Source organism: Dendrobates tinctorius, unplaced genomic scaffold (genome assembly GCF_039654945.1).
Source record: "Dendrobates tinctorius isolate UK_male_01 unplaced genomic scaffold, ASM3965494v1 ptg000011l, whole genome shotgun sequence".
NCBI lineage: Eukaryota > Metazoa > Chordata > Amphibia > Anura > Dendrobatidae > Dendrobates > Dendrobates tinctorius.
In genome coordinates, this window is record NW_027361679.1 from 121,843,012 (window position 1) to 121,868,359 (window position 25,348).

At 44.7% G+C, this 25,348-nt stretch overlaps 2 protein-coding genes and 1 non-coding gene across 3 annotated transcripts in view; 2 read left to right on the forward strand and 1 right to left on the reverse strand.

Moving 5' to 3' along the window:
• Positions 1 to 18,653, reverse strand: part of TMEM259 (transmembrane protein 259) — a 52,518-nt gene extending 33,865 nt beyond the window's left edge. The window contains exons 1-2 of the mRNA XM_073547037.1: positions 18,483 to 18,653; positions 18,039 to 18,247 (exon numbers count right to left, since the gene is read on the reverse strand). Of these exons, the coding sequence (XP_073403138.1) occupies positions 18,039 to 18,236 (198 nt within the window). The 5' untranslated portion in view covers positions 18,237 to 18,247; positions 18,483 to 18,653. The remainder of the gene's footprint in view (positions 1 to 18,038; positions 18,248 to 18,482) is intronic.
• The window catches only part of LOC141050203 (uncharacterized), a 134,333-nt gene continuing 122,792 nt past the window's right edge, over positions 13,808 to 25,348 (forward strand). Inside the window, exon 1 of the mRNA XM_073547057.1 lies at positions 13,808 to 13,991. The gene's annotated coding sequence lies outside the window, so the exon portion shown is untranslated. The remainder of the gene's footprint in view (positions 13,992 to 25,348) is intronic.
• Positions 18,900 to 19,006, forward strand: LOC141054437 (U6 spliceosomal RNA). The gene has a single exon (XR_012221420.1). It is a non-coding gene; the product is annotated as a U6 spliceosomal RNA (small nuclear RNA).

The window sequence follows — 25,348 nt, forward strand, 5'->3', positions numbered from 1 at the left end:
TGACAGTAGAAAACGCGACTAAGCTAAAGCTGGCCATACAACTTAGGCAACCATTATCTGAATAAGCTTGGCTCATAGTGATTCCTCACAACCCTTCCTGTACATGCCTTCATATTGGGGTAAGCAGCTGACGGACACCCCTAGAGTCCACGCATCTCATCTTATTTCCCTCATCTTCTACCTTCAGATCCTCATGGTTGGTGACGCAGCCGGTTCTCAACTCAGCAACCATACATTCAAACCATTGCTGGCAGTATCTCATGTCTAAATCCAGAAGGGTGCATATGAAAAGGAACTTACCTCAACACTTATCTGCTGTGTTATTAATGACTGTTCCCGGTATTATAGCTCAATCCTAGTTACATGAATTGGATGAAGATGTAATGAATTGTATTACCACGTACAACTGCTAGTAAACCACAGAACTGTGTCTGGCCAATAAAACTCGTGGAATGTCCACTGGAGCCGGTGACCCCCACAAACCAGAGATTATGGAAAGTGTGTAAAGCGGGACCCCAACCCATCTACCTTTAAAAGCTTATCTTAAGTTGAGGCCTTTAAAGCGTCCCAAATAAACCCTTAAGGTTTACTTTTGAAGGACAGTGTGCACTTTATCATGCGATATACTGGAAGGCACAAACATAAAAAAGGCGCACGTCAGCAATGGTTTTGTTTTTCAATTACAGCGTTCATTATATGGTAAAAATTACCTGGCAATTTTGATTATCCAGGTCAGTGCGATTATGGCAAAAGCAAACATGCATAGTTTAAGTGAAAAGAAAATTGGAAATGTATACACAAAAAAAAAAAAAAAACTCCAGCTTGTGTCGCCATTTTCCGAGATCTGTAACTTTCAATATCTGGTTAATGGGAACAGAGTGGCAGCTTGTTTTTACGCCTTGAGAATGTTTTGATTTATACCATTTTGGGGTACAAATGATGTTTTGATCGCCTCTTATTTTTTTTGCATCGTTGCTGCAGCCAAAAAAATTTAAAAAAAAAAAATAAAAAAAAAAAAAACAATTTGAGCTTTTTTTTTTTTCCTCATTTACAGATAGGGTTCATTCATTTTATATTTTCATAGACCAGACTTTTACAGATGTACCTTCACATGTATTTTTTTTCATTTCTTAATTTTTAATGGGGGAAAGTGGGGTGATTTTAACTTATATTTTTGTTTTTCGTCTTTTTTTTCCCATTTTTACTGCATTTTGTAGTCCCATTAGGAGAAAAAGGGAATCTGTCACCAGAAATTTGCGGGCTATGTAAATGCCCTGTGTCCGGTCCAATGAGCAGTGTTTCTTCTTCTTCTTTTCTCCACCCCATCCGTGGCCGCCGTCCACGATATTTTCCGGAATTAGAGTAGTTCTCCATATTTCGCGCTTGGCAAAGCAATCTTGCCTCGCACAAGCGCAGTATGCTAGTTATACTCACCTAACGCCTAGTTCCACTGAATCCCTCGTCTCCTGTAATAAACCAAAAATAAAAGAACAACAATATCTCTCATCTAAAAAAATAATCCGCACGTGCCAGTGTTCACACAGGGAATGTTGGTTCACAGCCTCTTAGTAACACCATATAGGGGGGCTGCCCAGTGCCAACTAGAAAGCATCCCGTGTGAACAGAGGCCACAGTTTGCAGAACCATTTGGGCCCAACTACACCCTGAAAGAAATATAAAGTGCACAAAAACATATATATGCAAGGTATTCGTTGATTTTTTTTCTGTACTGGTGTGCTACACGGCCAATCCCTGATTGTAGGCTGGCTGATTCATTTGGTATTATTGCACCTGTGCAGCTGCCATTTTACTTAGGTCCACTGCACCCTGTATTAGTGCAGAAGCATTTAGGCCTGACTTTTTTTCCTGAATTTTGAGGAGGATTTTTTCCTCTTTTTGAGGTTCTCATGAAAACTAATTATCCCCAGACATGGATTATGGCATAAGATAGAATGACGGTGAGGTGAGGGATATTGTTGTTTGCTTTAAAAAAAAAAAAAAAAATTTTATACAGCGGACGAAGGCTTCGGTGGAATTAGGCGTTAGGTGAGTATAACTTGTTATTTCTAAATAAAACAAAACACACTTTTATTTCTAATAAAATACTTTATTCTGACTGTTTATTTACCATTTAACTGTAGGATTAGTAATGGAGAGGCGTCTTATAGACACCTCTCCATTACTAATCTGTGGGCTTGATGTCACCTGACAATACAAAGGTGACATCAACCCCACAAATATGAACCCCAGTTGCCACCGCTACAGGGCAAGTGGGAAGAGCCGGACAAAGCGCCATAATTGGCACATCTAATAGATGTCTTTTCTGGGCAGCTGTGGGCTTCTATTTTTAGGCTGGTGGAGGGGGGGGGCTTATATCCATGTTCGCTTACCAGCCTGAGAATACCAGCCCCCCATCTGTCAGCTTTAGCAATGCTGGTTGTCAAAAAAGGGGGGATCCAATGCGGGTTTTTTTTTTTAAATTATTTATTTAAATAAATAAAAAGAACAGTGTGGGGACCCCTCTATTTTTGATAACCAGCCCTGCTGAAGCTGACAGTTGAGGGTTGCAGCCTCCAGCTGTGAGTTTTGCTAGGCTGATTATAGAAAATAGAGGGGACCCACGCCAGTTTATTTTTTTTCTAATTATTTATTTACAGCGCAGGAGCCGGATGATGAATGCTCCCATCAGCCGCTCCTGTGCTCGCTGTTATTAGCAACAGCAGATGCAGGCTGATGGAAGTAATAATCCCATCAGCCGCCACCTGCTGTCATCAGTGGAATAGTCGTAGTAAGGCTAGTTTCACATTAGCGTTTACGGCCGCAGCGTCGGGCTGCGCATGGCTGCCGCTAAGCCCCGCCCCGTGCCGCGCCTACGGGCGCATGACGCTGCATACGTCCCCTATCTTTATCACTGGGGCCGCAGGCCATGCGCAGTATGCGTTTGGCGGCGCATGCGTCCTTTTGACGGTGCGCCGACCACCTCCAAACGCAACCTGTTGCATTTTGGTTGCGCTCGGCGCACTGTCAAAAGGACGCATGCACCGCCAAACGCATACTGCGCACGGCTTGCGTCCCCAGTGATAAAGATAGGGGACGTACGACGCATGCAGCGTCATGCGCCCGTAGGCAGAGCTACCGGCAGAGGCGCGGAAGGGGGTGGGGTTTAGCGGCGGCCGTGCGCAGCCCGACGCTACGGCCGTAAACGCCAATGTGAAACTAGCCTTACTCACCGGTTAGGCTACTTTCACACTTGCATTTTTTTTGCTGCGCGTTTTTTGCACACACAAACGCATGAAAAAAACGCATCATGCATTTGTGTGCTTTTTTTGCGGGTTTTGGTGCATTTTTTTAAAAACCGCATTCGTTTTTTTGCGCATACGTGCGCATTAGAAAAAAGTTGATTCAGCTCACCCTTATAGTGATGTCCACAGGTACTTGTGAAAAAAGTATCTAGCTCCGGAGATAAAATCCAAAATCTTTATTGAAACAAATTAAAAGGTAATAAGCTGCTTGATAACCAGTATATACTGGAGGAAGGAATGTCCTAGATAACTGGACGCGTTTCGAACACGTGTAGTGCTCTTAGTCCTCAGTTTCCACGTATGCGCACCCATAGACTTCAATGGGCGTTTTGCTGTAAAAAACGCATTGCGTGCGCATGCGTTTTTGGAGGGCAAGTCGGATGCACAAAAAATGCAACAGGACGCATTTTGTGTGCCCGAGCGCACATTGCAAAAAACGCATGCGCATACAAACGCGTACGTGCGCATATGTATGCGCACCCATGTTAAAGAATAGGGGGAAAACGCATGCTTTTTTTGCGCTAAAAAGCAGCGCAAAAAAAACGCAAGTGTGAAACCAGCCTTAACGGTATTTTTCGGAGTCCATGACAGCACCACCTGAGAGAGGGGATCTGCCCTCCAGGAACAGGAAATCCTACAGACACATAAGGGCAGCACCTCTCCCACGCGTCAGTTGGTTTACAGAGCACAAGAGGACCACAATGGTTAATAACAATTTATATACAATACTCTACACGACTATTAATTACCCGTGTACATATAAGAGGAAGAAGTGCACACCCAAATTATACTAAAGGGAGGGAATATACGGGTGCTGTCATGGACTCCGAAAAATACCGTTAACCGGTGAGTAACTACGACTTTATTCGGTCGTCCATGACAGCACCACCTGAGAAAATTACAGAGAGTAATAATTACTTTAGGGAGGGACTACAGCCTGCAGAACCCTGACACCAAAGGAGAGGTCTGAGGAAGCACCCAGGTCTAGTCTATAATGGTTGTAAAAGGTGCTCAGAGAGGACCAAGTAGCTGCCTTATATATCTGGTCGATCGAGACCTCCGATCTCTCTGCCCAAGAGGTTGCTATGGCCCTGGTGGAATGCGCCCTCAGCTTGCCAGGGGCCGGTATGCCTTTTGAGGTGTATGCTAAAGAAATGGCCTCCCTAATCCATCTCGCTAGCAAACTTTTTGAAGCCCTAAGGCCATTTCTAGTGCCCTGATAGGAAATAAACAAGGCATAATCTTTTTTCCAGGGGTCGGTAACCACCAGGTACTCTAGGAGACATCTCCTAAACGTCTAGAGTGTGTAATTTCCTTTCCTTATCGTTCGTGGGATTAGGGAGGAAGGATGGAAGAACTATTTCCTGAGTTCTATAGAAACCGGAGGCTACTTTAGGCAGGTATGCTGCATCGGGTGTAAGAATTACCCTGTCATCCCTGAATTGTATGTAAGGAGGAAGTCTAGATAGCGCCTTGATGTCACTCACTCTACGGGCTGATGTCAACGCCACCAGGAGAGCCACTTTAAGGGACAGGTTTTTCATGGAAGCTGATGATATAGGTTCAAACGGGGCCTCTTTCATGGCCGTAAGAACTAGGTTTAGATACCATGGTATAAATGTATTTTTCACCAACGGTCTGGACCTGCCTGTTGCTTTAATAAACCTATTGATCCAATGGTTACTGGCCATGTTGCAGTTGAACAGTGCCTCTAGAGTCGACACCTGTATCTTAAGGGTGCTGGTGGAGAGTCCCATGTCCAGACCTTTTTGCAAGAACTCTAAGATCTTTGCTATGGGAGTGGACTGTACAGATACTAACCCTGAGCTCTGAAGGAATCTTTTCCAGATCCTCACGTAGATTTTGGTTGTAACCGGCTTTCTGCTTTTAAGCAGGGTGTTAATTAGGGCCGGGGAAAAAAAAAACCCTCTCTCTTTCAGCAGTGCCTGCTCAAAATCCACGCCGTCAGATGTAGGCCAGCAACCAGAGGATGGTAAACTGGGCCCTGGGACAGGAGGTCTGGGATGTTTGGTAGGACCCAAGGGTCGGATACCGACATGGTCCTCAGGCATGAGAACCATGCCCTCCTGGGCCAAAACGGGGCGATCACTATAATCCTCGCTTTGTCCTTCCTGACTTTCCTCATCACCAGGGGTAGTAGAGCCAGGGGAGGGAAGGCGTATGCTAGCCTGAAGTCCCATTTGATTAGAAGAGCATCTTCTGCCAGAGGGTTCTCCCTGGGATTCAGGGAGCAGAACCGAGGCACCTTCCTGTTCTCTCTGGTGGCGAAGAGGTCCACTTCTGGCTGCCCCCATTTTTGTACTATCTGGTTGAAGATGGACGCTTTTAAGGACCATTCCCCTTGCTTTAGAAGGTTGCGGCTTAGGAAGTCTGCTGTGGTGTTTTCCTTTCATGTGCAGAGCTGTTAAAGACAGGAGATGTAGCTCTGCCCACGAACAGCCGTTCTGCTACCTCCACCAGAGGCCTGGACCGAGTGCCGCCTTGGTGGTTGATGTAAGCCACGGTGACCTGATTGTCGGAGAATATTCGAACATGGCGACCCTGTAGATACACAAGAAGGTTTTTAACTGCCTGCTCTACGGCTGTTAGCTCTTTCAGGTTGGAGGACATCCCCAACTGATGACTATCCCACAGGTCCTGGATCAAGATTTCCCCCATGTGGGCCCCCCAACCGGTAGGGCTTGCATCTGTGGTGACTACCCGGGTTATGTTATATTCCCAGGGTACTCCTCTGGCGAGATTGTTCTCGTCTAGCCACCACTCAAGGGAACTCAAAGTATGTTGGGACAGAGTCAACTGGCCTTCTAGATAACCGCCCAGGATCTTTTGATGGCATAAAACCTCGCCCTGTAGCACCCTTGTATGGAACTGGGCCCACCGGACCACGGGGATGCAGGATGAGAGAGAACCCAGGAGGGACATTGCTTTCCTGAGAGACATGGTAGGGCTATTGGAGGCGTTTAAGACCTGCTGACGTAGGCGAACCAATTTTTTGGGTGCAAGACAACATTCCTGATTCTGCGAATCTAGGATCAAGCCCAAGAACTGCTGGACCTTCATGGGCTGTAGACAGGACTTCTTAATGTTTAATAGCCACCCTAACCGTTCCAAAGCAAATTTTGCTTTCTGCAATTGATCCAGACAAATGGACTGCTGTTTTTCCTACAATAAGGAAGTCATCCAGGTAGGGGGATTACTAGGATGTCTGCTTCCCGTAGATGGGCCATAACTTCCACTATAACCTTAGTGAACACCTGGGGGGGGCGACTGCTATACCAAAGAGAAGGGCGACATATTGAAAATGCTGTAACGACCCCTCCAAATGAACTGCCACTCTAAGGAAACGCTGATGAGATGCATAGATGGGTATATGGTAATAAGCGTCTTTTAAATCCAACAGCACCATAAAACAATTTTCAAACAGCAATTTTATTGTGGAACTGATCGTTTCCATTTTGAAAGGTCGAATAACCAGGTATCTGTTGAGTGCCTTCAGATTAATTATGGTCCTGTAGGAATTATCTGGTTTACGGACCAAAAATAGGGGGGGGGGGAGTAGAAGCCTTCGCCCTTCTCTGCCTCTGGTACCTTTATCAGTACTCCCTTCTGACATAGGTCAACAATTTCGGTTTCTAGGGCAGTCTGTTCCGCCAAGGAAGACCTAAGCGGGGTGACCCTAAAGCTGTTCTGGGGGACACCCCCAAATTCGAGCATTAGGCCTGAGGCTACCAACCCCAGGATCCAATTACTGTTCGAGATGCGCAACCAGGCTTGGCAGAAGGCCGACAGTCTACCTCCCACCCACCAGGGCCTCTAGTCATTGGGGAGGTTTCTTGGTCTCACGGGATGCTTCTTGGCGTCCCCCTCCAAACATAAAACCAGTACCTTTTCTTACCTTCCCATCTGCCCCGGTCCCTGGATGACCTCCTCCGAAAAAACCTCTTCCTAGCAAAGAGACGTCTATAGGAAGGGGTGGGCAGGGAAAGGAATTTCTTTTTATCGTCGCCAGCCTTCTCCAGGAGTTCATCTAGGACTGGTCCGAATAGATATTCCCCCTCACACGGGATGGAGCACAGCCGGGATCTGGCCTGGATATCCCCGGGCCAGCACTTCAGCCATATAACCCGTCGGACTGCATTTGATAGCCCTGCGGCCTTGGCCGCCATTCTCGCGGAGTCTGCCGAAGCGTCGGCTAAAAAGGCTGCTGCATCCTGGATGGTAGGTAGGGAGCCTTTTCTTTCTGGTTTCCTCCATTCTCTATTAATCAAATTTTGGACCTTGTCGTTTAACGGGAACGACTTACGTTTTCCTGGGGTATAAACCCCCAAACATTAGGTCCTGTGCTGACCGTTCATGTTTGGTGTCCGTTACCCCCATGGTAGCCCTGACTAGTTTGTCCACTTGTTCCAGACCTAGGCAGAAACGGCTGGCGTCTTCCTCTGAAGAGGACGCAGATGCGGAGGTGGAGGGCTCTCAGGAGTCTTCATTCCCTCTAGGGTCTGCTGAAGAGCCTGACCCTGAGAAACTCGCCCTTTTTCTCTTCCTAGACAACTCCCCCTGGGGTACGGATTTTAGGGCTTTAACCTCCGTCCTGTTTATTTCCCTTAGACTTGTAGCGAAGTCAGGGGTTTCTTCCACCACCGTCTGCATGATTGGCACAGCCTCTTAGGGTAGGCATCCGGCAAGGGGCATTTGCAAAAGGGCGCATTCCCTGTTTTTTGCCTTGTCAGCGCATTTCTTTCCCTATAGGAGGAAAACATAAGGGGGACACTGCGTCAGGGCACATTCATGAAGATCTCTTACCCTGAGCAGAGTGCGTAGGTACCGGATCACGGGGGGGACGAGCTGAATTTTTCGGCCTGGAGGAACTTCTATGGCCGGATTGTCCAGTTCGTTTTTTCTTTTGCTGGGAGCTGGTTTGGGACCTCTCTGAAGTACGTTCCTGCTCTCTGTCCAGCTGGGGCATGGGAGCTTCCGGCTCGTCCATCCTGCACCTGAGCTGAAGCCGCTCGGCAGTGCCTCTGTGCCCTTTTCTTCCCCCCAGTAATCCGGGTCCACAGGTGACGTGGCCAGGGGCTGATTCTCGCCCCCCCCCCACCACCATTTTCCCAGACGTCCATACCTCTGCGTGCCGCGCCCCCACCGCTCTGTCGGCGCCCGGCGACGCACAGGGAAAGAGAAAGCCAGCCGGCACCCGACTTCCGGTCCGGCGCCACCAGCTCCGCCCCCCGCCGCATCACTTCCGGTCCGGGTGCGCGCAAGGACACACAGGCCACCAGCGCCACTTCTGGTCCGGGAGCGCAAGGACGTGCAGGCCACCGGCCCCGCGGCGTCACTTACCGTCAGGGCGCGCAGGCCACCGACCCCGCGGCGCCACTTCCAGTCCGGGTGCGCGAGGACGCGCAGGCCACCAGCCCCGCCCCATGTCACCTCCGGTCCGGGCGCGAGAACGCACAGGCCACCAGCGCCGCCGACGCACAGCTCTCCCCGGACGCCACCAAGGCGCAGCCGCACGCCCCCGACGAGGGGAGACCGCACCAGCCGGAACAAGGACCGGGATCCGGGGGGGTGGGGGTGGAGGCCATACTCACCCGCCGGCGCAGGAGACGGGCATCCGCCGGACCCCGCCTCCACCTGCCCCGCACACTGATGTGAAACCCTGCGCGGGCCACCGTGGCGCTTCCAGGGGACTCCGCACCGCCCGAGGTAGGAGACCCCCCCCCCCGCTACCTGAGTCGGACAGCCGGACTGGGGATTCTTCATCCATGATGGCATGATCTGTAGGGAATCCTGTCCTCCAGGAACAGGAAACCAACTGATGCGTGGGAGAGGTGCCGCCCTTATGTATCTGTAGGATTTCCTGTTCCTGGAGGGCGGATCCCCTCTCTCAGGTGGTGCTGTCATGGACGACCGAATAAATAGCGCTCATCATTTTCCCCTGCTCGTGCTGATCGCCGGCAGAGCAGGGGAGAATGATGAGAGCCATCTTCAGCATCCGGCGTCGGGGAACAGTATTTACTGTACCCGCTGCTTCTCGGGCGCCAGGACGTGTCACACGGTTGACATCCCAGTGTGTCATCCGTGTGCGGTATGTTTTGTATCCCGTGATGACTGAAAAAAAAAAAAAAAAAAAAAAGGATCGGACATGTCAGTGTTTTGCCCACGGACACATGGTCCGTGGAAACACACTGACATGTGCACAGACATTCAGTTGAATGGTTCTATTTGTGCATGTGTCTCTGGTACGTGTGAAAACTGTCACCACTTGTGGTGGAGACACTCATGTGTGAAAGGGGCCTTAGTGATCATCTTTTAGTAAATTAAGATTGATATCTAACTTTGTATTCAAAATGCATTGAATCGTGTTTTCCTTAACTGAACAATTAATATTTTCTGCGGTCAGAATGACCCTGGTTCTTTAGTGTTGTTTGGGCATACAGTTATTATACGCAATGGTCCTATAACCAGAATTTGCTCCTGTTATCTGGAATGCAGTGCAATGGGCAGAGAACAGTCCGCCCTCATCCAGTGCCTCTTTTTTCTGTCTTAAATCCACAGTGAGTCAGGTTCTGGTGTATTCATCATAGAGATCACCCATTTCAGTTTCATACATGCACTCCACTATGAATCTGTACCAAAATCTGCATTTTGTTGCGGACTTGCGGTAGAATTATTGGTAGTATACCAATCCTTACTAGGCAAATACATGAAGGTTCTGCCCTCATGGCTGCCCTGGGGAGTCCATGGGCACTGGACCCTATGGAGATCTTGTACATCACCTGCTAGTTGCGGCCTGCATTGCCCAGGAATAGCAGGACATACTTGGGCTGCTGCTTAGCAAGCAGGGATGTCATAGTCATTAGGGACAGAAAGATTCCCTAATGGACAATTACTCTCTGAAATTCTGCCTTTCCTTCCCATTTTGCCTTTAAACTCTACTTGGTTAATCTGGAAGTTGTCTTGTTTCTTCTGGAGTGTGGTTTAATTATACACAGATTGTCTGAGTAGAGCAAAAGGCAAAGTTATGTAAGAATATGCCAAGGAACAACACTGCGCAGAATACAAGTTTGGAAAGTGTCAAATTCCATTCATGCATATTCACACTTTCTTTCTTCCCGTTGTTACATATTTAACTGCAGTCTGAGCATCATGGCTCGCCTCTGGAGTTCCATATATACCAATTTCTTATCCTTTTAATTATGACAGACAGCATTCTACCAGATGACAACACTCTGAATTATATGGCACTGGTCAGCAGGATCAGCTCTCCTAGGCAGTCAACATTAGTATTGTGAGGAAAGAGGGAAACAAGCGCAATATAGGGTCTTATCCCACAAATACAGTAAGCGGTTTGACAAAAAACTGCTCACCTGGTAGTAGGTATTCAAAGCATGTATAGATGAGGGCTGCCACAGATCCACAAGTCGGTCACTTGACGATGTGAAACAGAACTCTGCAAAGGAATACGTGGATTTCGTCCGCGCTGCCCAAATGATGAAATTCCAGAAGGTTAATAAAGTTTGACAGTGGTTTATTCTACGCGTTTCAAGGTTTTTTGCAACCTCTTCTTCAGGAAATACCTGGTACCACGTATTCCTTTGCAGAGACAGTTAACATTGGCATGTAGGTCATAGGAAGCTGAATAAAATGATACCTTGATATCTGCAATCTGATTTTTTATTTCAGAGACCAATGTTTTTCTTACATGTGAATGACCTCTTAAAGGATATGAGGAGGAAGCTGCGTGGAACATAACTCTGCCTCCAGAACTTAACTCCCTTTCATGTAGAATATTAGTGTTGAAACAAGTAACTAACACAGAGCAGGAGAAAACAACTGTCTTCATACAAACATTGAGCAGCTGCAGCTCTCACAGCTCTGCTGGACTGCAACAATATTACAGCCCCTATCTGCCTGTGAGATGGAAGCAGAGAGGAACCTGCAGATGTGTCAGTTATAATAACCACACACAGCTCTGCAGTGAGATCACGAGAGCAGAGAGCAGCCATTATACATCACAATGGTAATCCCACATCATGTAAAATAAGGTCTGGAGGCAGAGTTATCTTCCAGGCACCATCCTTCCCAGGGCCTGGAAGAGGTAATTCACATAGTAATAAAAGATGAGTTATAACAACAATGCATCTGATATGAAGCATACAGGCATCACTCTCCTCAGCAGTCTATAGCCAGTATTTTTTTTTTAATTTCCTTCATGCATAATACTTTCTGCAACTATTAAAATATACTTTCTGTAATAAATAATTACTAAAATATAACTTATATTTTGACTTGTTTTGGTAGCAGCATTTTATCAGCATCTGCATTGACCTAAAATACACCAATGTAGGCTAAAGCAAGCCAATTAAGTGGTGGCGAAAGCTAAAATGTCTAGGTACGCCGATTTGTATCCTCCAGATCCAGTTTTGTAAGTTTGGCGCATCTAGTCTAAAGCTCACCACACGCTGTAGATGGCTGCCAGCTGATCTATAGTTTGGCCTTTTGCCAGGCCCATAGCAATCTTGCCCAACTGTCACAAATATAGGAGAGCTTGGTCTGCCAGAGCATTCCCGTGTTCTCTATAATGCTACGTTCACACGTTGCTTTTTAGATGCGATTTTCAGGATCTCAAAGTTCAGCAAGGAAGCATGAACAATGCAAGGTGTATGTAAAACCATAAAACACTTTAACAAAACAATTTGATCAATTGATTTAGTGGAAAAAGTTTGTCTGAAAAAAGTGACTATACCAAACAAATAAATTCATACGAGTTCATGAAAAATTACGCAATTGCAAATGTATTAACAGCGGGGGAGTTGAATTGGCCAGGCATTGCTTACCTAACACATTGGTAGGGCCATTGAGTTGGTCAGGCATTGTTTACTTCTACACATTGGCAATGTGAGAACAGTGAAAACACCAAGACATTTTGGTTTAAACTTGGGGAAAATCACAAAAATGGGTTTTGCATCCTGCTGTAACGACGTGTTTTTTTTCGCTGAAAAACCTGATGGCAAGGCTTTTTATTGCTTTTTTTTTTTTTTTGGATGGTCTTATTGATTTCTATAGGTGAAAATGCTGACAATATTGAAACAATGCAGCTTTAAAAAAAAAAAAAATGCAGCAGCTTTTCAACTCAGGGAAAAAAAAGCGTGTTCATAACATTTCTGAAATCTCATAGCATTTGCTGGTACTGTAGAACTGTGTGTGACTATTACATAAAAATGGGAAACTATGTTTTGGTACATCCCTAATAAAAGACTTTATTCTGGCTGTGTCTTTGTAACTATAGGACTAGTAATGGATAGGTGTCTTATAGACGCCTCTCCATTACTAAGCCGTGAGCTTGATGTCACCTGACTATACAAAAGTGACATTAACCCCACAGATATGAACTCCACTTGCCACCACTACAGGACAAGTCTAATTGATGTGCCTTTTCTGGGCAGCTATGGACTGCTAATTTTAGGCAGGGGAGACAATATCAATGGCCCCTTACCAGCCTGAGAATACCGGCCCCTAGCCGTCTGCTTTAGCAAGGCTAGTTGTCAAAAATGATATATAAAAAAAAAAAAAAAGTGTGGGGACCCCTCTATTCTTCATAACCAGCCTTGTTGAAGCTGACAGCTCAGGGTTGCAGCTCCCAGCTGTGAGTTTTACTTGACTGGTTACAGAAAATAGAGGGGACCCACACCGGTTTTTTTTATTTTTTTTAATTTTGTATTTACAGTGCAGGAGCCGGCTGATGAATACTACCATCAGCCGCTCCTGCTGTCACTGTTAAAATGAATCTGTCACCTATTTTCTCGACTATCCGCTGCCGGCACCTCCATCAGGGGCTTATCAAAGCATTCTATGTACAATCCCTGGCACCGATCAGGGTGCCCCCCATAGACCAGCACACTGCTCTCCTGAAATACTCTGTGCTGCTGTCACTCTACTCCTTCCACCATATATCAGGCCCCTGTCGCCTCGCTTTCACACATCTCCAGGACAGGATCTGAGGTGAGGTATGGGGTCTTCAGTCACCGAGGATGGCAGGCGGCAAGGATTCTTGGAGTAGGGTGACAGCAGCACAGAGTATTTCAGGAGAGCAGTATCACACGGGATAGGATTAGATACATGGCTCAGCAGACAGTATCACACAGGAGAGGATTAGATACACGGCTCAGCAGTCAGTATGACAGGATAGGATTAGATACTGTCTGCTGAGTCGTGTATCAGACAGGATAGGATTAGATACACAGCTCAGCAGTCAGTATCACACTGGAGAGGATTAGATCGCTCCTCCTATGTTTTGCAAGAGCAGGGGCAGCAGCTGGTCGGGTGTTTTGGAAAGAGCAGCTCGGTCTCCAGGAGCTCGTCCTGTATCCTCTCCTGCAGCTGGTATGTGCAGAGTGAACATCCAAGCCCTGTTGCTATGCTGGAACAGTACAGCATCCAGGGCTTGCAATAGAGTGTAAATGGAGCTAAAAGGAAAGCACTGAGCTCTAATAAGATGGCGCCTGGCCACACCTACAGCTGTGAATTGAGCTGCCCAGAGAGGCGTGCCCAGTTCACAGCTGATGCTGCTGCAATCATACAGATAGGGGTCGGGAGCCGACTTATGTCTTATGCCCAGGGACTGCCGTAAATGAGCATGGAAAGTGTCGTTCAGCAGCCAGAAAGGTAAGATGGCAGCATTAATACAGTAAAAAAAAAAAAATTAAATAAAAAAAACCACACACCACCGAGTCAAGCTTAGGGGACAATATCTGTTTATACTATTTTCTTTTTTACATTAAATTATGAAAAAACACGGCACCTTCCCTTTAAGGCTGAATTCAGAACACAGTGCAATGACGGTACTGCCATATTGCTTACAGTACGCGGCGTCAGGGCTGTGGAGTCGGAGTCTGTGCTCATTTTGGTGGAGTCGGAATAAAATGGACCGACTCCTAAAATATATAATACATTGGGTACAGTAGTTCAATGCAGAATGTGCTGAATATTTTTTCATAGGAATTTGGGAAAGTTATGAAATGTCCTATAAATGACTGTTCTATTCCTGATCTAAGGCTACATTCATACACAGCGCTTTTCCTGCGTTTTTTGAGTATACGTTTTTCAGTTGCAAAAGCAGATCAGCTTATTAAAAAACCGCATCACCTGAAAGGTTTTTCAGCTCATAGATAATGTTTTCAATAGTGCAGATTTCTAATCTGCTTTTGCTATCTATCCATATCTTATCTGTACCAAAAAGAATGAAAGCCAGATAGCACACAGACTAACACTCCTTTTATTTAGCACCAGTCAGGTACACCTCATAGCTGCCCAAAAGGACGCCCAGGACAGGCATTGCTCGTCTTCAGTAACACATCAACATCAATTGATAGTTGGAATAAATAGACTGCATTCACCACATCTTAAGGTGCAGGCTTTATTTTCAAGTGTAGGGGTGTGCAGCAGCTGAGGTGTGCAGTATGAAATTCTGCCCCCCCCCCACCCCAGGTTTGATCCTGGCTACGCCCATAGTGTGAATGTAGCCTGAGGATCTAGGCTTTATCTTAGCCGAGATAAGTCAGTGTGTGTGTGATATATATCTCTAATATATAAAGCTCAAAGTGTGTATGTATGTATGTATGTATGTATGTATGTATGTACGTATGTATGTATGTGTCCGGGATAGGCATCCGCACCGTCGCAGCTACAGCCACAAAATTTGGCACAGTCGCACGTCTGGACCCCGAGAGCGTCCTAAGCTTTGTTGTGAGGCGAAATTTAACCCTGCGCGTTCCAATTTACCAAACAATTTTGCCCCCATCTAATCTACACACATCCTCCATCCCATAGTCCCATGCCCATACACCCATCACACATCCTCCATCCCATAGTCTCATGCCCATACACCCATCATACATATTTGCCATCCCATAGTCGAGTGCCCATATACCCGTCATACATATCCTCCATCCCATAGTCCCGTGACCATATACCCATCATACATATCCGCCATCCCACAGTCCAGTGCCCATATACCCATCACACATATCCGCCATCCCACAGTCCAGTGCCCATATACCCATCCTCCATTCCATAGTCAACCATTATGACATCATAATGAGCGGCGGGGCTTACAACCTGATGACATCAGCGTCGCCATGGGAACCATTGTGACATCATAATGAGGGGCACGGCTTGATACGCACACACTGTTTCCCCATTATGCAAATAGGGGCATTATGACATCATAATGAGGGGAGAGGCTTGATGCGCACACACTTTTTCCCCAGTATGTAGATAGGGGCAAAATTGTTTGGTAAATTGGAACGCGCGGGGTTAAAATTTCGCCTCACAACATAGCTTAGGATGCTCTCGGGGTCCAGACGTGCGACTGTGCCAAATTTTGTGGCTGTAGCTGCGACGGTGCGGTTGCCTATCCCGGACATACATACATACACACACACACACACACTTTGAGCTTTATATATTAGAGATATATATACACACACACACACACACACACACACAATACAGACCAAAAGTTTGGACACAGCTTCTCAAAGTGTTTTCTTTATTTTCATGACTATGAAAATTGTAGATTCACTCTGAAGGCATCAAAACTATGAATTAACACATGTGGAATTATATAATTAACAAAAAAGTGTGAAACAACTGAAAATACTGTATGTCTTATATTCTAGGTTCTTCAAAGTAGCCACCTTTTGCTTTGATTTCTGCTTTGCACACTCTTGGCATTCTCTTGATGAGCTTCTAGAGGTCATCACCGGAAATGGTTTTCACTTCACAGGTGTGCCCTGTCAGGTTTAATAAGTGGGATTTCTTGCCTTATAAATGGGGTTGGGACCATCAGTTGTGTTGTGCAGAAGTCTGGTGGATACACATGTGATAGTCCTACTGAATAGACTGTTAGAATTTGTATTATGGCAAGAAAAAAGCAGCTGAGTAAAGAAAAACGAGTGGCCATCATTACTTTAAAGAAATGAAGGTGAGTCAGTCCGAAAAATTGGGAAAACTTTGAAAGTGTCCCCAAGTGCAGTGGCAAAAACCATCAAGCGCTACAAAGAAACTGGCTCACATGAGGACCGCCCCAGGAAAGGAAGACCAAGAGTCACCTCTGCTGCGGAGGATAAGTTAATCCGAGTCACCAGCCTCAGAAATCGCAGGTTAACAGCAGCTCAGATTAGAGACCAGGTCAATGCCACACAGCGTTCTAGCAGCAGACACATCTCTACAACAACTGTTAAGAGGAGACTTTGTGCAGCAGGCCTTCATGGTAAAATAGCTGCTAGGAAACCACTGCTAAGGACAGGCAACAAGCAGAAGAGACTTGTTTGGGCTAAAGAACACAAGGAATGGACATTAGACCAGTGGAAATCTGTGCTTTGGTCTGATGAGTCCAAATTTGAGATCTTTGGTTCCAACCACCGTGTCTTTGTGTGACGCAGAAAAGGTGAACGGATGGACTCTACATGCCTGGTTCCCACCATGAAGCATGGAGAAGGTGGTGTGATGGTGTGGGGGTGCTTTGCTGGTGACACTGTTGGGGATTTATTCAAAATTGAAGGCATACTGAACCAGCATGGCTACCACAGCATCTTGCAGCGACATGCTATTCCATCCGGTTTGTGTTTAGTTGGACCATCATTTATTTTTCAACAGGACAATGACCTCAAACACACCTCCAGGCTGTGTAAGGGCTATTTGACCAAGAAGGAGAGTGATGGGGTGCTACGCCAGATGACCTGGCCTCCACAGTCACCAGCCCTGAACCCAATCGAGATGGTTTGGGGTGAGCTGGACCGCAGAGTGAAGGCAAAAGGGCCAACAAGTGCTAAGCATCTCTGGGAACTCCTTCAAGACTGTTGGAAGACCATTTCCGGTGACTACCTCTTGAAGCTCATCAAGAGAATGCCAAGAGTGTGCAAAGCAGTAATCAAAGCAAAAGGTGGCTACTTTGAAGAACCTAGAATATAAGACACATTTTCAGTTGTTTCACACTTTAATTATATAATTCCACATGTGGTAATTCCTAGTTTTGATGCCTTCAGAGTGAATCTACAATTTTCATAGTCATGAAAATAAAGAAAACTCTTTGAATGAGAAGGTGTGTCCAAACTTTGGTCTGTACCGTGTACATGTATACAGTGTATTACATATTTACAATTTATTACAGTATTTTGTGTTCTAAAGTTGTATTCCAATAAATAGATATTATGTTCTATCTAAATATCTTGATTATTGTATCATAGAAATGATTAAATGTCTGATGTTCACATTGTACTACGATAAATTTTTCACTTAAATATAAGCAATATATGTGGGAGTCGGAGTCGTGGTGTCGGAGTTGGAGCCGGTGTAAGGGAAATTGAGGAGTCGGAGTCACAGGTTTGGCTTACCGACTCCACAGCCCTGCGTGGAGTGCCTATAAATAAAAGTGAACCGCACCGGAGACCATTAAATTTGAGACAGATCTTATTCATAATGGAACATGACATAACATTCCGATGCCAGGCCATCCTTCAGGTAAGGCCAATCTCACATTCACGGTCCAGGTACGCCAGGACACGGGAGTCTATGAGGCTGCTCAGAGGAGGGCAGATCCACGGCCGGTCCGGACATGGCAGTACGTGCTCCGAAAGGGAGTGTCGGCCATGTAACGCTAACCTGAGCCATTAGGCAGCATGGCATACAAGGGAGGTTATAGGTACGTACCTTAAGAAGAACAAAGAACTCAAAAATTCTGCGGAACGATGGTGGGAAGAGGCGGGCATAGGTGACTGCCATCTTGAAGAAGAGAGCGTGGAAGAGGCGGTCCCGCACGTTGATCAGGGGGTTCTGGTTAAGGTTTGGGGTGCGAACCCGGTTCCCGTTAGTGTTATTAATAGGAATATTTCCCTGATTTTCAGACATCTTGATGAATCCTTAGAATATAAAGACAAAGAAGGAATCAGCACATTGGTACATTGCAGAAGCCGAGCACAGCAATGACAGGAGGCAGGGGAAGCTCCAGCTCGTCCCTCACACGGTCATGCGCAGTAACCGGCTCCATCCCGGGACCCTGCGCTGAGAGGACCACATTATTAGCAGCAGCCAGCCTGACACCAGAGGCGGCGCTCGCCATACACTCCCCTGCCACGGTCATGGGCCCGTACTTACCTATGCCTTGTCCGGGGGGGTCCCCGCTCTTGCCCCTGTCTCTGTGGGGAGGGGACCCCTTAAAGCTGACGGGGACGCACAATCTCTGATTATCGCCAACTTCCGGTCTGTCTTCCGTTTCCTGTTGCTTCAGCCATTGCAGTCCCAGTGACCGTGAAAGTGAATGTGCGAGGCAGTATGGGATAGTGGGCAGGGCTATGCAGATATGCAGAAACCCAGCTTACCGTGATGCATTGCGACCAGGCACTCTCCTAAATTCATTAATAATTAGAAGCACGTGACTGTATGTGGGGACAGCGTTATTCTGGGCTGTAAGGTACACCGGGGAGAAGGCGGGTGTGACTCATGGGAGTCGCCATAATGTATAGTTAGTCAGCATGATGGGCTATATATACCGAGTGAGTCAGCAAGGATATCGTGCTCGCTTCGGCAGCACATATACTAAAATTGGAACGATACAGAGAAGATTAGCATGGCCCCTGCGCAAGGATGACACGCAAATTCGTGAAGCGTTCCATATTTTATGTCTCCCCACATTAATATCATTGTGTTTCCATATTTTATGCCCCCCACAGTGATATAATTGTTTCCATATTATCTGCCCCCCACAGTAATATAATTGTTTCCATATATATCCCCCCCACAGTGATATCATTGTGTTTCCATATTTTATGCCCCCCACAGTGATATCATTATGTCCCCCCCACAGTGATATAATTGTTTCCTTATTATATGTCCCCCCCACAGTGATATCATTATGTTTCCATATATGTCCCCCCCACAGTGATATCATTATGTTTCCATATTGTCTGCCCCCCACAGTGATATAATTGTTTCCATATTTTATGTCTCCCCTCTTTAATATCATTGTGTTTCCATATTTTATGCCCCCCACAGTGATATCATTGTTTCTATATTATATGTCCCCCCACAGTGATATCATTGTTTCCATATTATATGTCCCCCCACAGTGATATCATTGTTTCCATATTATATGTCCCCCCACAGTGATATCATTGTTTCCATATTATATGTCCCCTCACAGTGATATCATTGTTTCTATATTATATGTCCCCCCACAGTGATATCATTGTTTCCATATTATATGTCCCCCCCACAGTGATATCATTGTTTCCATATTATATGTCCCCCCACAGTGAGATCATTGTTTCCATATTATATGTCCCCCCCACAGTGATATCATTGTTTCTATATTATATGTCCCCCCACAGTGATATCATTGTTTCCATATTATATGTCCCCCCACAGTGATATCATTGTTTCCATATTATATGTCCCCCCACAGTGAGATCATTGTTTCTATATTATATGTCCCCCCACAGTGAGATCATTGTTTCCATATTATATGTCCCCCCACAGTGATATCATTGTTTCCATATTATATGTCCCCCCACAGTGAGATCATTGTTTCCATATTATATGTCCCCCCACAGTGAGATCATTGTTTCTATATTATATGTCCCCCCACAGTGAGATCATTGTTTCCATATTATATGTCCCCCCACAGTGATATCATTGTTTCCATATTATATGTCCCCCCACAGTGAGATCATTGTTTCCATATTATATGTCCCCCCACAGTGAGATCATTGTTTCTATATTATATGCCCCCCCAGTGATATCATTATGTTTCCATATTATATGTCCCCCCCACAGTGATATCATTGTTTCTATATTATATGTCCCCCCACAGTGATATCATTGTTTCTATATTATATGTCCCCCCACAGTGATATCATTGTTTCCATATTATATGTCCCCCCACAGTGAGATCATTGTTTCTATATTATATGTCCCCCCCACAGTGATATCATTATGTTTCCATATTATATGTCCCCCCCACAGTGATATCATTATGTTTCCATATTATATGTCCCCCCCACAGTGATATCATTGTTTCCATATTATATGTCCCCCCACAGTGAGATCATTGTTTCCATATTATATGTCCCCCCACAGTGAGATCATTGTTTCTATATTATATGCCCCCCCAGTGATATCATTATGTTTCCATATTATATGTCCCCCCCACAGTGATATCATTGTTTCTATATTATATGTCCCCCCACAGTGATATCATTGTTTCTATATTATATGTCCCCCCACAGTGATATCATTGTTTCCATATTATATGTCCCCCCACAGTGAGATCATTGTTTCTATATTATATGTCCCCCCCACAGTGATATCATTATGTTTCCATATTATATGTCCCCCCCCACAGTGATATCATTGTTTCCATATTATATGTCCCCCCACAGTGATATCATTGTTTCCATATTATATGTCCCCCCACAGTGAGATCATTGTTTCTATATTATATGTCCCCCCACAGTGAGATCATTGTTTCCATATTATATGTCCCCCCACAGTGAGATCATTGTTTCCATATTATATGTCCCCCCACAGTGAGATCATTGTTTCCATATTATATGTCCCCCCACAGTGAGATCATTGTTTCTATATTATATGCCCCCCCAGTGATATCATTATGTTTCCATATTATATGTCCCCCCCACAGTGATATCATTGTTTCTATATTATATGTCCCCCCACAGTGATATCATTGTTTCTATATTATATGTCCCCCCACAGTGATATCATTGTTTCCATATTATATGTCCCCTCACAGTGAGATCATTGTTTCTATATTATATGTCCCCCCCACAGTGATATCATTATGTTTCCATATTATATGTCCCCCCCACAGTGATATCATTGTTTCCATATTATATGTCCCCCCACAGTGATATCATTGTTTCCATATTATATGTCCCCCCACAGTGAGATCATTGTTTCCATATTATATGTCCCCCCACAGTGAGATCATTGTTTCTATATTATATGCCCCCCCAGTGATATCATTATGTTTCCATATTATATGTCCCCCCCACAGTGATATCATTGTTTCTATATTATATGTCCCCCCACAGTGATATCATTGTTTCTATATTATATGTCCCCCCACAGTGATATCATTGTTTCCATATTATATGTCCCCCCACAGTGAGATCATTGTTTCTATATTATATGTCCCCCCCACAGTGATATCATTATGTTTCCATATTATATGTCCCCCCCACAGTGATATCATTGTTTCCATATTATATGTCCCCCCACAGTGATATCATTGTTTCCATATTATATGTCCCCCCACAGTGAGATCATTGTTTCTATATTATATGTCCCCCCACAGTGAGATCATTGTTTCCATATTATATGTCCCCCCACAGTGAGATCATTGTTTCCATATTATATGTCCCCCCACAGTGAGATCATTGTTTCCATATTATATGTCCCCCCACAGTGAGATCATTGTTTCTATATTATATGCCCCCCCAGTGATATCATTATGTTTCCATATTATATGTCCCCCCCACAGTGATATCATTGTTTCTATATTATATGTCCCCCCACAGTGATATCATTGTTTCTATATTATATGTCCCCCCACAGTGATATCATTGTTTCCATATTATATGTCCCCTCACAGTGAGATCATTGTTTCTATATTATATGTCCCCCCCACAGTGATATCATTATGTTTCCATATTATATGTCCCCCCCACAGTGATATCATTGTTTCCATATTATATGTCCCCCCACAGTGATATCATTGTTTCCATATTATATGTCCCCCCACAGTGAGATCATTGTTTCCATATTATATGTCCCCCCACAGTGAGATCATTGTTTCTATATTATATGCCCCCCCAGTGATATCATTATGTTTCCATATTATATGTCCCCCCCACAGTGATATCATTGTTTCTATATTATATGTCCCCCCACAGTGATATCATTGTTTCTATATTATATGTCCCCCCACAGTGATATCATTGTTTCCATATTATATGTCCCCCCACAGTGAGATCATTGTTTCTATATTATATGTCCCCCCCACAGTGATATCATTATGTTTCCATATTATATGTCCCCCCCACAGTGATATCATTGTTTCTATATTATATGTCCCCCCACAGTGATATCATTGTTTCCATATTATATGTCTCCCCACAGTGATATCATTGTTTCCATATTATATGTCCCCCCACAGTGAGATCATTGTTTCCATATTATATGTCCCCCCACAGTGAGATCATTGTTTCCATATTATATGCCCCCCCAGTGATATCATTATGTTTCCATATTATATGTCCCCCCCACAGTGATATCATTGTTTCTATATTATATGTCCCCCCACAGTGATATCATTGTTTCTATATTATATGTCCCCCCACAGTGATATCATTGTTTCCATATTATATGTCCCCCCACAGTGAGATCATTGTTTCTATATTATATGTCCCCCCCACAGTGATATCATTATGTTTCCATATTATATGTCCCCCCCACAGTGATATCATTGTTTCCATATTATATGTCCCCCCACAGTGATATAATTGTTTCCATATTATATGTCCCCCCCACAGTGATATCATTATGCTTCCATATTGTCTCCCCCAGAGTGATATCATTGTTTCTATATTATAGGCCCCCCACAGTGATATCATTATGTCCCCCACAGTGATATAATCTTTTCCATATTATATGTCCCCCCCACAGTGATATCATTGTTTCCATATTATATGTCCCCCAGTGAGATCATTATTTCCATATTATATGTCCCCCACAGTGATATCATTATGTTTATGAGATGAGGAAAATTAAAGTCGCAATGTTCTGGGAAATCTGCAAATTGTCTCTTCAGAGAGGAAGAGGACTAGAACTCTAGCGCCACCTATAGGAAGTAGCAATACTAGAAGTCAATGTCGACCCCTTAACCCCTTCACCCCCAAGGGTGGTTTGCACGTTCATGACCGGGCCAATTTTTACAATTCTGACCACTGTCCCTTTATGAGGTCATAACTCTGGAACGCTTCCATGGATCCCGGTGATTCTGACATTGTTTTCTCGTGACATATTCTACTTCATGGAAGTGGTAAAATTTCATTCAAATAACTTGGGTTTATTTGTGAGAAAAATGGAAATTTGGCGAAAATTTTGAAAATTTTGCAATTTTCCAACTTTGAATTTTTATGCCCTTAAAACACAGCGATACGGCACACAAAAAACTTGATAACTGACATTTCCCACATGTTTACTTTACATCAGCACAATTTTGGAACCAAAATTTTTTTTTTGTTAGGAAGTTATAAGGGTTAAAAGTTGACCAGCGATTTCTCATTTTTACAACACCATTTTATTTTTACTGACCACATCACATTTGAAGCCACTTTGAGGGGTCTATATGATAGAAAATACCCAAAAGTGACACCATTCTAAAAACTGCACCCCTTAAGGTGCACAAAACCACATTCAAGAAGTTTATTAACCCTTTAGGTGCGTCACAGGAATTTTTTTGAATATTTCAAAAAAAATGAACATCTAACTTTTTTCACAAAAAAAATACTTCAGGTTCAATTTTTTTTATTTTACCAAGGGTAACAGGAGAAATTGGACTGCAAAAGTTATTGTGCAATTTGTCCTGAGTACGCTGATACCTGATATGTGGGGGGGGGAACTACTGTTTCGGCGCATGGCAGAGCTCAGAATGGAAGGAGCGCCGTTTGACTTTTTCAATGCAAAATTGGCTGGAATTCAGATCGGACGCCATGTCACGTTTGGAGAGTCCCTGATGTACCTAAACAGTGGAAACCCCCTACAAGTGACCCCATATTGGAAACTAGACCCCCCAAGGAACTTATCTAGATATGTGGTGAGAACTTTGAACCCACAAGGGCTTCACAGAAGTTTATAACGTACAGCGGTACAATTAAAAAATCATATTTTTTCCACAAAAATGATCTTTTCACCCCAACTTTTATTTTCCCAAGGGTAACAGGACCCTAAAAGTTATTGTGCAATTTGTCCTGAGTACGCTGATACCCCACATGTGGGGGGTAAACCACTATTTGGGCGCATGGCAGAGCTCGGAAGGGAAGCAGCGCCATTTGACGTTTTTGGCTGGAATTGAGATCGGACATCATGTCGCGATTGGAAAACCCCTGAATGTACCAAAACAGTGGAAACCCCCCACAAATGACACCATTTTGGAAACTAGACCCCCTAAGGAACTTATCTAGATGTGTGGTGAGAACTTTGAACCCCCAAGGGCTTCACAGAAGTTTATAACATACAGCCATACAATTAAAAAATCATATTTTTTCCACAAAAATGATCTTTTCACCCTCAATTCTTATTTTTCCAAGGGTAACAGGACCCTAAAAGTTATTGTGCAATTTGTCCTGAGTACGCTGATACCCCACATGTGGGGGTAAACCACTATTTGGGCGCATGGCAGAGCTCGGAAGGGAAGCAGCGCCATTTGACGTTTTTGGCTGGAATTGAGATCGGACATCATGTCGCGATTGGAAAACCCCTGATGTACCAAAACAGTGGAAACCCCCACAAATGACACCATTTTGGAAACTAGACCCCCTAAGGAACTTATCTAGATGTGTGGTGAGAACTTTGAACCCCCAAGGGCTTCACAGAAGTTTATAACATACAGCCATACAATTAAAAAATCATATTTTTTCCACAAAAATGATCTTTTCACCCTCAATTCTTATTTTTCCAAGGGTAACAGGACCCTAAAAGTTATTGTGCAACTTGTCCTGAGTACGCTGATACCCCACATGTGGGGGTAAACCACTATTTGGGCGCATGGCAGAGCTCAGAAGGGAAGCAGCGCCATTTGACGTTTTTGGCTGCAATTGAGATCGGACACCATGTCGCGATTGGAAAACCCCTGATGTACCAAAACAGTGGAAACCCCCCACAAATGACACCATTTTGGAAACTAGACCCCCTAAGGAACTTATCTAGATGTGTGGTGAGCA